Below are 13,871 nucleotides of genomic sequence, written 5' to 3' on the forward strand. Positions count from 1 at the left end.
ACCTTACATACATTTATACATATCAAGTGAATGGATAACGATTGAAAGTTTTATCAACTTTTATTGAAGCGTAAAAAGATTTATTGAACGATGAAGTCGATTTTTTTTACCCATTCTTTCTTTCTTCATTCTTTTTTTTTTTGTTCATTTTTGAGCAGGAAACATTGAATTATGTAGGAATTGTTCACGTTTGCCTTTTTTACTTATCTTCTTACTTCTACTCAAGGCTGAAAGACAATCTGGTTTTTTGAGCCTCTTTTTCTAACAGCTCTTTTTGGTCTCGCACGAATGGTTGCAGCATTTTGTGTGATGCTTGTCTCCTTATAATTCCAAAAGGCACAAAATGTTAAATATAGAAATTCTAATATACTGACCACACTGAGGCCCATAAATAGACCCAATATGCCACTGAAAGCGGCCAGTTTGTCTTCGCTTTGTCTGATGGCCTGACGTCTTCTATGGGTTGTGGGAAAATTCAACAAAACAAAATCCAATGTAAATACGTTCTGTAAACTGTCGTCCTCGATTTTACTTTATTTTAGGGTGTGTAGAAATTGAAGTAAATAAAAAAATGTAATTTGTTTTTATAAATTATTTTTTATGATTTAATAAAATGATATTTTATATAAGCTCAATATATGGGTGGCCCATATATTGAATTTTTTCGGTTTTCGTTGCTTTTTCGCTAGTGATTTTCGAAAGTGGGCCTTATATGAGAACTATGACCCATCGCCTTTCTGTATGAACTCAAATAATTGTGTTGAATTTTTTCTAGATACCAACATTTTGTAGAGTTTGTGCAAAATTTTCTTGACATATCTTCGAAATTGCGACTTGTACTGCCCACTATTGTGGTGTAGAGTATAATATTACAAACAGATTTGAAATTTTCGGATTTTGAGAAAATTTTGTTTTTGGTCACAAATTTTTAACATTATTTCTTGAGAACTCATTTTTTTCAAAATCTCAAAATTTAATTTTTTACCTCTTTTTTGTAAATATAAGGATTTGTGTTATACCAAGGATAACACAGTGCAACACGCAAAAAACTTTAAAAAATTCGATTTTTTTACCTTTTTTCCCATGTTCAGGTCCATAGGTAGCAAACCGTTCAAAATTCAAGAAAGCAGTCAACTACAAAAATGTAGCTAATATCTCAATAAACAACTTTCTAGAACATATGAACTTCCTAGAAATGATTCTTAACACCGCACAGTGGTATTTTTTTTTTGGCAAAAAGTCTATTTTTTTGCAGTTATTTTTTAGAAATCTAATGATGCAATTCTGTAGAAAAATGTTTCATTAGTAAAAAACCATGATTTGTTTTCGAAAAAAATAAAATTCTATATATATAAAATACAAAAAATGTTTCTACCTATGTCCGTTATATACTCTGAGACCATCCAACCGATTAGCTCCAAACTGGTATCATTGGAAAGGAAATTTTCTGAATAAGGTTTTGGACACCTTAAAATACTATATTAGGTCCATTCGGTGATTTCGTAAAGAAGATTTTCGAATTTTCTCATACAAACATTTTTCATCTATATATGTATATAAAAATGGATGTATGTTCCGAATGAACTCAAAAATGGCTGGACTGATTTTAATGAAATTTTCAGGGAATCTTCAGAATAGCCCAGCGGGTAACACTCTAAAGTCAGATTTTTTATTTTCGGTCTGTGGGCAGAGGGGTGTGGCAATATCAAATTTTTACATTATACCGCTAATGCCATCTATATATATATAAAACCGCTGGACAGATTTTGATGAAATTTTCAGTGAATCTTCAGAATAGCCCAGCGGATAACACTGTATAGTTAGGTTTTTAATATTCGGTCTGTGGGCGGAGGGGCTAATGCCATATATTTCATAAAAATGGATGTGTGTATGTATGTTTCGTATGGACTCAAAAATGGCTGGACCGATTTTGATAAAATGTTTACGGAATCTTCAGAAAGCCTTTTGGGTAACAGTGTATAGTCAGATTTTTGATTTTCGATCTGTGATAAACAATTTAGTTTACTCTTGCATATTAGGTGGATGAATGAGAAATTTCCATATGAAATCTACTTTTAATCAAAAAATTATGATGTTAACAAGCTCGATGACCTAATACAATTGAAAGTGTCTGGCGAAACAATAAAATACAAATCGATTGACACAGTAATGGACGAAGAACAATGTCAATTGTCCTACTTAATTTTTGAATTCATTGGAACCAGCCGAAATGCCACCACATGTATTAACATTGAAGGTTGGATTACCGACTTTTTCCGACACTGTAGATTAAAATCGAGATCGAGATGCAATATAAAACAGATGTTTTCTAAAAGCCAGCAACGCGGACCGGGTTCAGCTAGTTTTATATAAAAAAGAGTGTGGTAAAGTTATATAAATATTATACAACGAAAACTGATAAAAATTTGACTACATTTCAGTTGTTTATAAATTAAATATGGTTCAACTACCAATAGTTTTAGAGCCTTTTTATTAAAATACTAGTTGATCGCACCGGCTTCGCCCGCTAGCATTTACTAATATTAGTTCTTCAAGTTTCTCCAACCCACGCACACCAGCCTGTTCCTATTTATTTGCAAATAAAATATCTAAATTTCATACTTTAGGGAGATTTTTTATTACAGTTGACTGGACTCACAAAAAAAAGAATTTCCGAGTTTTACCCGGAATTTTTTACAGACCATATCCTGAAAATTTCGAATCGAATACAAAAAATCAGCCAAATCGCTCCAGCCGTTCTCACGTGATGACATTACATTTCATTTTTACCATTTCATTTATATATATATAGATGGTATTTTAAATTTAATAGGAAAAAAAATATTTAAATTACATATATAGTTCAGCAGATCTCTTATCTGATCAAATCAAAATGGATCCAACAAATTTAGCATTTGTAGTTTACATTAGAAAAATAAGTTAGCTCGGTCTTTTACAATAAATTGCAATGCATATTTACTATAAAAGGTTTTGCATACTTTTAGGCTTTTAGTTTTTATATGGGGGATAGGAGCATAATTGCTCCTTATGAAACTTAACAGATAGATTTGGGTTTATATAAATACTGTTTATGTCGAATTTCATCACGATTCTATTATTTTTATGTGAGTTTTGAATGATAAAACTATTTCCAGAAAGGGACATACATACATATATGTCGACTAGGTTCAAATATGGACTGATTTTCTTCATACTTTGTAGTATGATATCTGGGCACTTGGAACTAACATATGCCAAATTTAAATAAGATCGCTGTATTATTGAAGAATTTATGACTGATAGAACGTTATTTTGGAAGGACCCTTGTACGGGAGGTACCCCTATGGACTATCCGATATGAACCATTTTTAATATTTAGCTTTTCTATATGAAACTAGCCAAGTGTAGCAAATTTTATTATCATGGGAGCACTCCTTCTAATTTTGCAAAAAAATGAATGAACCCATACCACTGTTCACCGTTTAGATAGGTCAAAAAAACTAAAGGAATTAAGTTTTTTGGGCCTACTTTTAGGCAGCTTTAAAAAAATGTATTTCTAAATTTATTTCGAATTTTTTTAAGTTTTTTGGGATTTTGATCCTTAAGATGAGGTTTTTTAGATTTTATATGTTCACAATTTTTGTTCTTTATGCCTCAGAGAATAAAACAAAAAATTCCGAAAGGTTTTCCAGACATGTGCCTGAGAAAATTATCACTTTTTTTGTAAAAATGACACCTAGGGCCCAAATCTTTGGCGGCCCATATAAAAAAAGTGCATGACTTTGGGCAAAACTGGGAGATGCGGGTCTATTTTTTTGGCCTTTTATGAGTTTAGAAGATATATGGTTACCGAATTTTTACCGATTTTTACCTCATAAAACCTTTGTATTTCCATAAATACCTTTTTAGTGAATCTATATAGGGTGATGCACTTTTTTAAAATAACTGCCACACCTAAAAAGTATATTCTGGATACTTATAGAAAGGTATGTTGATATAATAATGTTTATCTGTCGGTTAAAATCAACTTTCCCTAGAACCCATATATCAAACGAAACTTAATCTTGCATCTGTTTTAGATATATGATCGAGAATTTTAGAATTGAAAATCAACAAAATCGGTTCATAAATAACTGAGATTTGATCAACTATATAATTTACGGCTACATCGAGTTTTGGAAATATTTTTTGACTTCCAAGACCTTTCCCGAGCGATTTTTAGATACAAATAAAAACGATGAGGAAATAGCAGAAACATTAAATATATAAATTGTCTTTTCATCAAAACAAAGTATAGAACTTTTTGAAGTATTTTTAATTTTTGTGTACCTGTAATAAACGTTCTCCACATGATATTCTGCATCGTCACAATTCGGCAAACATTGGCCACCAAGCGCTGTATTGCTTGACCCGTTATCATTCACCAAACACAGTAATTGTGTGAGATTACAAAACATGACTATAAAAAGGCACTCAAATAGTAATTTAAATAGCATACATATATGTATTTTCAGTCATAATTAATACCTTTTGCCTTTTGAGCATAAAAATCTGTGCAGGCACAACGAGCAAATTGTTCATCGTAGTATTTATCGGTAATACAAGCAGTATAACTCTGAAATGGATATGTTCTCCTTGTATCCATAAGATTCGTGTGCAATTGTGTACAACGCAAAATCCGTGGGTCAAAATTAATTAAACTGTGATCATTGATAGTGGGCACCACATTAAATTCCAAACTTAAGGTTACACCTCTTTCGTCTAGTTGATATCTGCGTACGGGTGCAATGGTTTCCGGTATATCTAGGCTGTTCAACAAAAATAGCTTAAAATAAGGAGTACATTATAAACAAAATTTAATATTTACATTTTAGCTGTGTAAAAGATATTTTTAAGAAAATTAAACTCACCTTAGCGGCCTTCTTAAAGGTCAAGTTCAAACGATAAGGTTCTCTAAATATTTCAATTTGTTGAACTAGTTTGGTGGCATTATTGCTTAGAGAATATTTTATTGTATATAAATTAAAAGAAGTTTGATGAATAATTTAATATTCTAAATTACCTGCTAGTTTGATTTGAATTAAATAGAAAACATTTGCCCAACATGGTTCGCACTACGTGAAATACTTCACAGCAATTAAATTGTACAGAGTTTAGCCATGTACACTGTTTGAAAAACTTCTCACAGCTGCTGGTAATCTGAAAACAAATAAATTCTTTGAATATTCTCGAAAAAGTTTAAAATCAGAAATTTAATGTAATGTAATATATCAACTGAAAGCTATCCCAAATACCTTGCAAATGAAGTATAACGCAACTTTAAAAATATGAACTAACATGGGCTAATTTTGAAATTTTTTAGAACCTTCACCAACAGTATCAAACGTATATTAAGTTTAGCATTTCGTTTGTATGTTGAAAACAACTTTGTTTCATCAAAAAAATATTTTTTTTTGTCTTAAATTCTTTTTCGAAAAATTTTTTTTTTAAAAAATTAAAAAAAAAATTGGAAAAATCTTTTTTAAAAAAAATTAAAAACAATTTTGAAAAAAAATTTTGATTTAAAAAAAAATATTTTTAAGTATAATTTGGTGAAGGTTATATAAGATTCGGCACAACCGAATCTCTTACTTGTTTTTTACTGAAAAAGTTATTTTTGCTCTAAAATTTTGTTCACCATACATGATTCATACAACAATATATCCGCTATAGACCCGGTTCGGTTGCTATTCAAAATCGGCCCACAAATGGCTGAGATATAAGAAAACCACCACGACAACCTCGATTTTTGACCTATTTTTGATATATTCCTATAAACGCACTTAATTTTTTTCTGATTTTTGTTATAGCTTTGATGTTCTCATCCAAAAGCAAAATTTAACTTTTTTTAATGAGAGACAACTTAACTTAAAGTAAACAAGTTTTTTTTTCTTATTCTTGTTGTTTGCCTTAATTATGCGATCAAATGTTCTTGGTACTATTTTGAGTGGAAGATTCGTATAAACGCAGACGTGAAATTTGTTTTAAAAAAGTTACCAAAAATAAAATATTATCAATTTTAGTTTTTTTTTTAACCAAAGTTACGTTTCTAATAGTACCATCTCAATTTACTGCAACTTTTTCTCTTTGAATCAATAAATTTTATCACTTTTAAAGATTCCAATTAAATTTTTTCACGACCAAGGATGTTCCAATAGAGAAATTGGTCGTAAAATCGATCGTTCGGAAAGTGTGGTGCGAAATTTCTTCAAGGAAGGTCAAAATTATGGAGTTCGCAGACCTACAAAGGGAAATACAAAACTAACAAGAAGACAACTTAATCTAATAAAACAAGAAACAACCCGCAACAAATTGAATTCCACACAAATAAAGAATAAATTGAATCTTCCAGTGACTTCCAAACACGTTGCACTGAATTCCACACAAATAAAAAATAAATTGAATCTTCCAGTGACTTCCAAATACGTTGCACACATTTTACGAAACAATGAAAACATAAAATGGAAAAAGCCGAAATGTAAACCAATGCTAAAAAAAGCTCCATAAAGAAAATCGTCTAAAATTCTCAAGAAAATATATGAAATGGACAGATGAGTGCAAAAAAGTAATTTTCTCTGACAAAAAAAAATTAATTTAGACGATCCTGACTCATACTCATGATATTGGCACAATTTGAGATCAAACGATGTTCGGATGTCAAAACGTAATTTCGGTGGTGGCAGTGTTATGGTTTGGGCAGCGTTTTCCGCAGTTGACAAGTCGAAAATATGTTTTGTTCCGACAAAAAAGAATAGTGCGATTTATAACGAACTGTTATCATGTCTTCATACATTTATGGATGAAAAAATGTATGAAGATTGCATATTCCAACAAGATAATGCTACAATCCAGGTTTCTAAGCAATCGAAATCTTGGTTTAATGAACATAGCATTCCTCTGTTGGACTGCCCCGCTTGTAGTCCGGACTTAAACCCAATGGAAAACTTGTGGGGATACATTACCCGTAAAGTTTATGCAAATAATGCACCGAATGAAAGCATAATTACTGTGACAGATCTGAAACTAAGAATTAAACAAGTCAGGGTGGAAATTGATTCAGATCTGCTTAAAAAATTTGTGAAATCAATGCCAGACCGTATTTTTGAAACAATCCATAACAAAGGATCATCCACACATTATTAATAATGCTACAGTGGCCCATAAATTAAAGTGCGTTTATAGGAAAATACCCTTAAAAGTGGCTGTTAATCTCGAAAATTAAGTAAAAAAAAAATAAAGTACAAATTAATTTTTTTTGTAAACAATATTTTAGGTGAAGTCTTAACTAATTTAATAAAAAAAATTTGTAGCCCCCTAAATATGCTCTTGTTTAATTTTTAAAATTTTTTTTAAAAAAAAGTAGTGTTGCGTTTATAGGAATATCCACCAGTGTATATCTGGTACATTTTTTTTGCTCTAAAATTTTGTTCAATATAAATTGAAGTTGTTACCTAAAATCGAGAAAATCGGACCACAAATGGCTGAGATATAAGAAAACAACCACGACAACCTCGGTTTTTGACATATTATTGATATTTATATATCTGGATTACTAAGTGATTAATATAAACAATATGGCTACATAATGACAGATATTTCAAGGGATTTTTGAACTATTTATATAACGCCATAGTAAGTTGGACCTACAATGAGTCCAAATCGGCAAAAAAAAAAAATAATCTGAGTTTTTTATTCACCAAAAAATATTTTTTTTTTGTCCTAAAATTTTGTTCACTATATATTGAAATCAACTTTTCGTAGCCGTTTAGTAACTTACATACATTATTCATACATCAATATATCCGCTATAGACCCGGTTCAGTTTCTATTTAAAATCGAGAAAACCGGTCCACAAATGGCTGAGCTAAAAGGAAACAACCACGACAACCTCGATTTATGAACTATTTTTGAAACAACTATGACAAACTCGATTTTTGATCTATATCTTGATTACTAAGTCATTTGACGTAGACAATATGGATATCAAATAATAGATATTTCAAAGACCTTGGCAACGACTTATATAACCACATAGTAAGTCCAATCTACAATGGGTCCAAATCGGGAAAAATATTTTTTCACCAGAGTTATTTTTGACCAAACAATTTTTTTTTTTGCCCTAAAATTTGTTTCACTAAGAAATTTTAATTTTTATTTTAAAATATAATTTGTTGAAGGATATATAAGATTCGTCACTGCCGAATAAAGCTCTTTTACTTGTTTTTTTTAAAAAATTAACGAAAATTGTTTGTTGAAATTTACTCACATTATTCACCAACTTCTTGTAGTCGTACCTATGCAAATACTCTGTTATATTCGGTGGTAATATCTTCGTGTAATTAATAAATTTGTCTATGATTTCGACTTTATGGAGATTTTTAAAAGACAACATATAAACAAAATTCTTAAGCTCATCACTCGAACTCAAGCTGGGAAATTCTTGATAAAGTGTACTTCAAATAACAAACACAAATACATATTAATAAAACATTTTATAAAGATCTAACTATTTGCTTACTCAGTTAAGACTTCTTCCACTCTTGCGAAAGTCACCTGGTCATTCTCGATACCCATTTCACAAATCCCCAATGTGGGATATTTGAATTCTTCATGGCGGCCATGATCCTCTATGACAATACGAAAGACATTTTGCGAATAAGCGTCCAGGTAATAAAGCATTAAAGTGAAACCAATCGAACTGCACACCAAGAAAATGCCAAACCACAGACGACGTTCACATTTATGATAACTGCCATCCCACAATAATTTATTGAAAAATTTATTTTGAAGATTAACTTAAAGATTCCATCATACACTCACTTGGGCTTCACCAAATACTGTGAACCAATTATGCAACCCTTTTGCCAAAACTCAATGCATCCCTGGTAAATTGCCATCAGACATCGAATAATAAAGTTCAAAATAACACGACAACACATATTGCAAACGTAAGCCGTCGCCCCTAGAAAAGAAATATATATTTTTTTGGCTGCAGTAAAGTAAAAAAAAATAGAAATCGTAAAATAAAAAATTAGTAAAGTCACATGTCAGTATAAATAATGTATTGTTGTATGCCACCAAATGTTGCAGCACATGCTGCATGAAAAATGTGCAAGAAACACTTCAAAAAACTAATCTAGCATTTAGCAGCAGCGACTGCAGTAACAACAAAACACAAACAAGCAATCCAGTCAGTAATCTTTACTTATAGCTCTAACATCATTGGAAATTCAACGCTTGATTTACGTTCGAAATTTTGACATTATCTCCAACAAAATACCTCCAAACCAGTAAAACATAAAACGTTTTGTGAAAAATATAAATGACTACCAGCAACAACTACAACCTGTATAAAAAGTTTTCACAGCCAAAAAAAAAAGTATGTATTTCAATTTGAAATTTGTGCGTTATGTTTTATTTGTAACGTCGTGGTGTTGGATATTTTCTGAACTTTATTTTTCCGCGAGTTTTGTTTTATTTTTCTTTGATATGAACTGTACGTGTTGCCGATAAAACATCAACAACATTGTAGCTAACCTGCAAGTACTGCTGCTGCTGCTGTCGAATGAATGCTCGCTCTTTCACACGTACGCATCGTACAAATAAGTTTCGCAAACGTACATATTTATACGATCGTCTGAAGAGGTCCTGTACATAGTCATAGTTAGTTTGTTAATCCATCTGCCAACAAAAATTGTCAGTTCGCATGGGTGTCAGATTGTTGTAGAGCAAAAATTGCCAGATCCGTTGTTAGACATTGAACAGTGGGGCAGAATCAAAATGTTTAGAAAATAAATCTGGTATTTTTTACGGTGGTAAATTCCGGCCAAAATTGTTTTTTTTTTTGTTTTTTTAAATTAGTACATGATTTTATAAAACAGTTAGCAGTTAACCAGTCTACGCAGTTATTAAAGAGTTTTTGCGTCTTATTTTTATATAAAAGTGAAATGATTTGGAACTAGTTTAATATCTATAGAAACTAAATTAAAAAAAGTTTGAAAGGCCAGAACAATTTAAATGGGGCTATTAGAGGTTACGTGTAAATTACATCTAATACTGTAAAGTATCAAGAGTAAGTACTATAAATTTCAGCTGCAATTATTTGCCATTCTAATAACCAGAACGATTTCAGTGCCTACGTATTTTACACATTTTTTTGGTATTTTTTTGGTCAATTTCAAAAATTATATAAGTTTGAGAGTTGAGTGATTTACGTCTATGCTGAATTGGCCAAACCATGTATTTATATGTCGACATTTTTTCAATGGATCATTTATGTTATTTTTAATTATAAACTTAATTGAACCCATTTACAAAAATTACATACTTTTTTCGATACTTTTATAACGTCAATATTTATTTGGCCAACTCCTATATGAAATTTATAATATTTTTTGCGATGGATCAAGTGTGTTTTTCTTAAATGTACACCAAATTTCAAATTTTACATGAATAACCTAACTTTTTCGATAATTTCAAAACGTCCACGTTTGTTTGGCCAAACAAATTTGTACGAACTTTTTTTTCAATCACTTATGCTATTCTTCATTATTGGACTAAATTTCAGGCATTTACATGAATAATTTTTTCGATGCTTTTAAAACGTCCATGATTGTTTGGACAAACCCTGTATATGTAATCCGAAATTTGAATGACCAGCCGCTTACATGCAATTTTTTGATACTTTTAGAACGTCCATGCTTTTTTGACCAAACCCTGTACTGGAACATCGAAATATTTATCGATCGGTTGGTTATGTTATTCTTAATACAAATACCAAATTTCCAAATTTCATTTTTATGAAGAAATAAAGAAGTTATGGATTTTTGGCCGGAATTGACCACCGTGGACTGGTCCGATCGCGATAAAAACTGACGTGGGCGTAGTCAAGGACTATTCAAGTCATCGCTTCAGAGGAGGCGCTATGGGGACTCAATATAGGGTACCTTCGACATGTAAAATCTTTAAACAAATGCAATTTTCTGTTTCCCATCCAATTTCAAAGATTTTTATATTTTTGGAATTTGAAAAAGTGCAATATTTTTGAAGGACGTAGTTTTAAAGTGCCATATTTTTGAATCTAATTAAGATATTGACTTGAATTTTTTTCTGTAAAACCAAAAATTAACTTATCTAAACAAAAAAGAATTAGTTCGGAATAAATATGGATCTAATTGTTCCTAATATTTGCAATCCTATTAAAATTTTTATTTTAGAAACTCAATATGTAATAAAATCTTTATTTGTCATTCTAAATAACAAAGTATAAAAAAGAACAAAGGGAATCCCGCAATTCCTAAAAATAAGGGCGAAAATCCCAAAAATTATATTTTTTACAATTTTATCCATAGGGTCCACATTTACCTAGGGGCTGGGAAAATACTTTGGGGATAAATAGGGAAAACAAAGGTATCCAAAGCTGCTTTCCGTTTTCTGATCCCAGCTTTGGGATTTTAGAAAATCTGGCCCAAAGTTGAAATTTTGATAAAAAAAAAATAGGTCAAACTCCCAAGGGAGTAAGGGCAACATATTCGAAAAATAGGACATGGTTTTTATACAAAAATGTTCTACGTAAAGATACCTTACAGAAAAACATAAAATTTTCATATATTCCTAAAGAAAGTTAAACAACTTTAATAAAATAAAAGCTAAGTTACCTTTTCGTCCAAAAAACAGCAAAAATCTAAAATTTTTTGGAATTTATAAATTAAAAAACGTTTATGTTTGGATCCATAACACTATACAACAAAATCAAATTTTTTTCCAAAATTACAAGGTCCGACCAATAAATTTTGATAGAGGAGACAAAAAAAAAGACACGTGTATCGGCGTTTTGAAAGTTTACATCTGAATTTCATTTGAGGGGGGGTTAAAGTTTCCCAACTCTGGCACACTCTCTAAGCTCTCTTTTGTTGTGTCTTATTTCTGACTTTCTGGTTGAATTTTCCGTTTTGGTGTATTCAGGGACTTATAGTAAAATTTCACGGACAATATTTTTGCGGAACATTTTAACCCCTTAAATCCCTGTTTTAATGGATTTTCTTGCTCTTTTTTAAAAGAAGGACTAAAAAGACCCATGCCTTGAGGAGTCAGAGGGTTAATATATTCTACAAAAATGTTCTCCGTAACATTCTGCATAAATTTGCTGAATACATTTTATACCAAATGTTTTTTAAAATAAAATTCTTAATAAGTACGAAATTAACCCTCGGCTCTCTTTTGTTATGTCATATTTCTGACATTCTGGTTGAATTTTCCGTTTTGGTGTATTTAGGGACTTATAGTAAAATTTTACGGATAATATTTTTGCGGAACATTTTAACCCCTTAAATTCCTGTTGTATGGGGTTTTTTGCTAATTTTTAAAAGAAGGACAAAAAAGACCCATGCCTTGGGTATTTAGAGGGTTAACATATTCTACAAAAATATTCTCCGTAACATCTTCATAACTTTGCTGAATACATTTTATACCTAAAATGTAAGGATCACATGGACGATTAACAATAAGAATGTGCCAGAGTAGGGAAACTTTAACCCGCCCTTAAATGAAATTCAGATGTAAACTTTCAAAACGCCGATACACGTGTCTTTTATTTTGTCTCCTCTATCAAAATTTATTGGTCGGACCTCTTATTTTTTTTGGTGTTGTATAGTGTAATCGATATTGCTCTGAAATCGTTTGTATATTATTGATAATTTAGTTGTCCGAATCCATTCGATCAAAAAGTACGACCTATATTTTTAAAAACGCGGACCAAGGTATGGACAAATTTAAAAACCAAAAAATGTCATGTGTTTAAAAATTTTACATATCGAAGGTACCCCACTTTGAGCCCACATTTTAATAACTTAAACTCGAATATTCCTTGGCTACGCCCACATAAAATTTTATCCCGAAATGTCAGATTTATTTCCAAAAAATGTTGATTCGGCCCAGACCAGAACAGTGAAATCATTTGAAACAAAAATTTTTCTTCGGAATTTTTTCAAATTGCAATTGAAAGTGGAGTGGATATATATCCATTTTCCTTTTAAATCGTTCAAACTTACCTGCATGGCATCCTCTGCGACCTCTTGCCATAAATTATATTTGAGAAGTTTATATTCAGCGCCACCAGCATCCCATAAACTTCGCCGTGCCTCTACTTCCTCTATAAGCGGTAGGATTTCTTTTAGCGGTAGGATTTTTGTTTGGGCCTTGATTTTTTTTACCGCCTACAGAGCCTGTTGGCAACTGGATTAGAAAAGTCATGTCAAAAATTGTATCATTGTAATATCCGTGATTTTTCATAATGGAATATTACGGTTTTTCGCTTCAAACAAATCAGTTACGTTCGGTTCCATGCAATATCAGCAGCTCATAATAGATAGGATCATGTTGCTTCCACCAAATACAGAGAATTATCTAAGCGCCACACAGTTGTATGAGAAAAAAAGAGAGGGAAATAAATCTGTAACTTCTAAACCCTTAGTCTTAATGAAATTTTACACTTATATAGATTTTTTTATTGAAAATGGAAAACTAAAAACAAATTTCGAAATTTGTAATCAGGAAATCCCGTAATTCCCAAAAAAGTATTGAAAAATTCCAAAAATTGGATATTTTCGTTTTTTGACTATAATATCCATACCAGATGCGGGGTTATCGGAACCCTTTACAAAATAATTAAGAACATATTGGGCCATCTAAAATGGGTTACTGTATTTTGATATCGACTATGCGATTTGAGAATTTTTGCCCTAAAGTTGAATTTTATAGAAAAAATAGGCGTTTTTTGAATGAACCTGGTCCCCTCGGTATCAAAAATTATAAATTTTGTTTTCATTTAAAAT

At 31.1% G+C, this 13,871-nt stretch overlaps 1 protein-coding gene across 1 annotated transcript; it reads right to left on the bottom strand.

Moving 5' to 3' along the window:
* Positions 1-221: 221 nt before the first annotated feature.
* LOC135949129 (pickpocket protein 19-like) lies at positions 222-13,290 on the bottom strand. The gene is made up of 10 exons (XM_065498590.1): positions 13,251-13,290; positions 13,089-13,189; positions 8,860-8,921; positions 8,558-8,788; positions 8,306-8,492; positions 5,063-5,199; positions 4,911-4,995; positions 4,528-4,825; positions 4,330-4,459; positions 222-531 (listed from the first exon to the last, which is right to left on the bottom strand). Exons 1-10 carry the CDS (start codon positions 13,288-13,290, stop codon positions 222-224), a joined length of 1,581 nt encoding a protein of 526 aa, XP_065354662.1.
* Between the last annotated feature and the right edge of the window lie 581 nt (positions 13,291-13,871).

This window comes from Calliphora vicina, chromosome 1, assembly GCF_958450345.1.
Source record: "Calliphora vicina chromosome 1, idCalVici1.1, whole genome shotgun sequence".
In the NCBI taxonomy this organism is placed as follows: Eukaryota; Metazoa; Arthropoda; class Insecta; order Diptera; family Calliphoridae; genus Calliphora; species Calliphora vicina.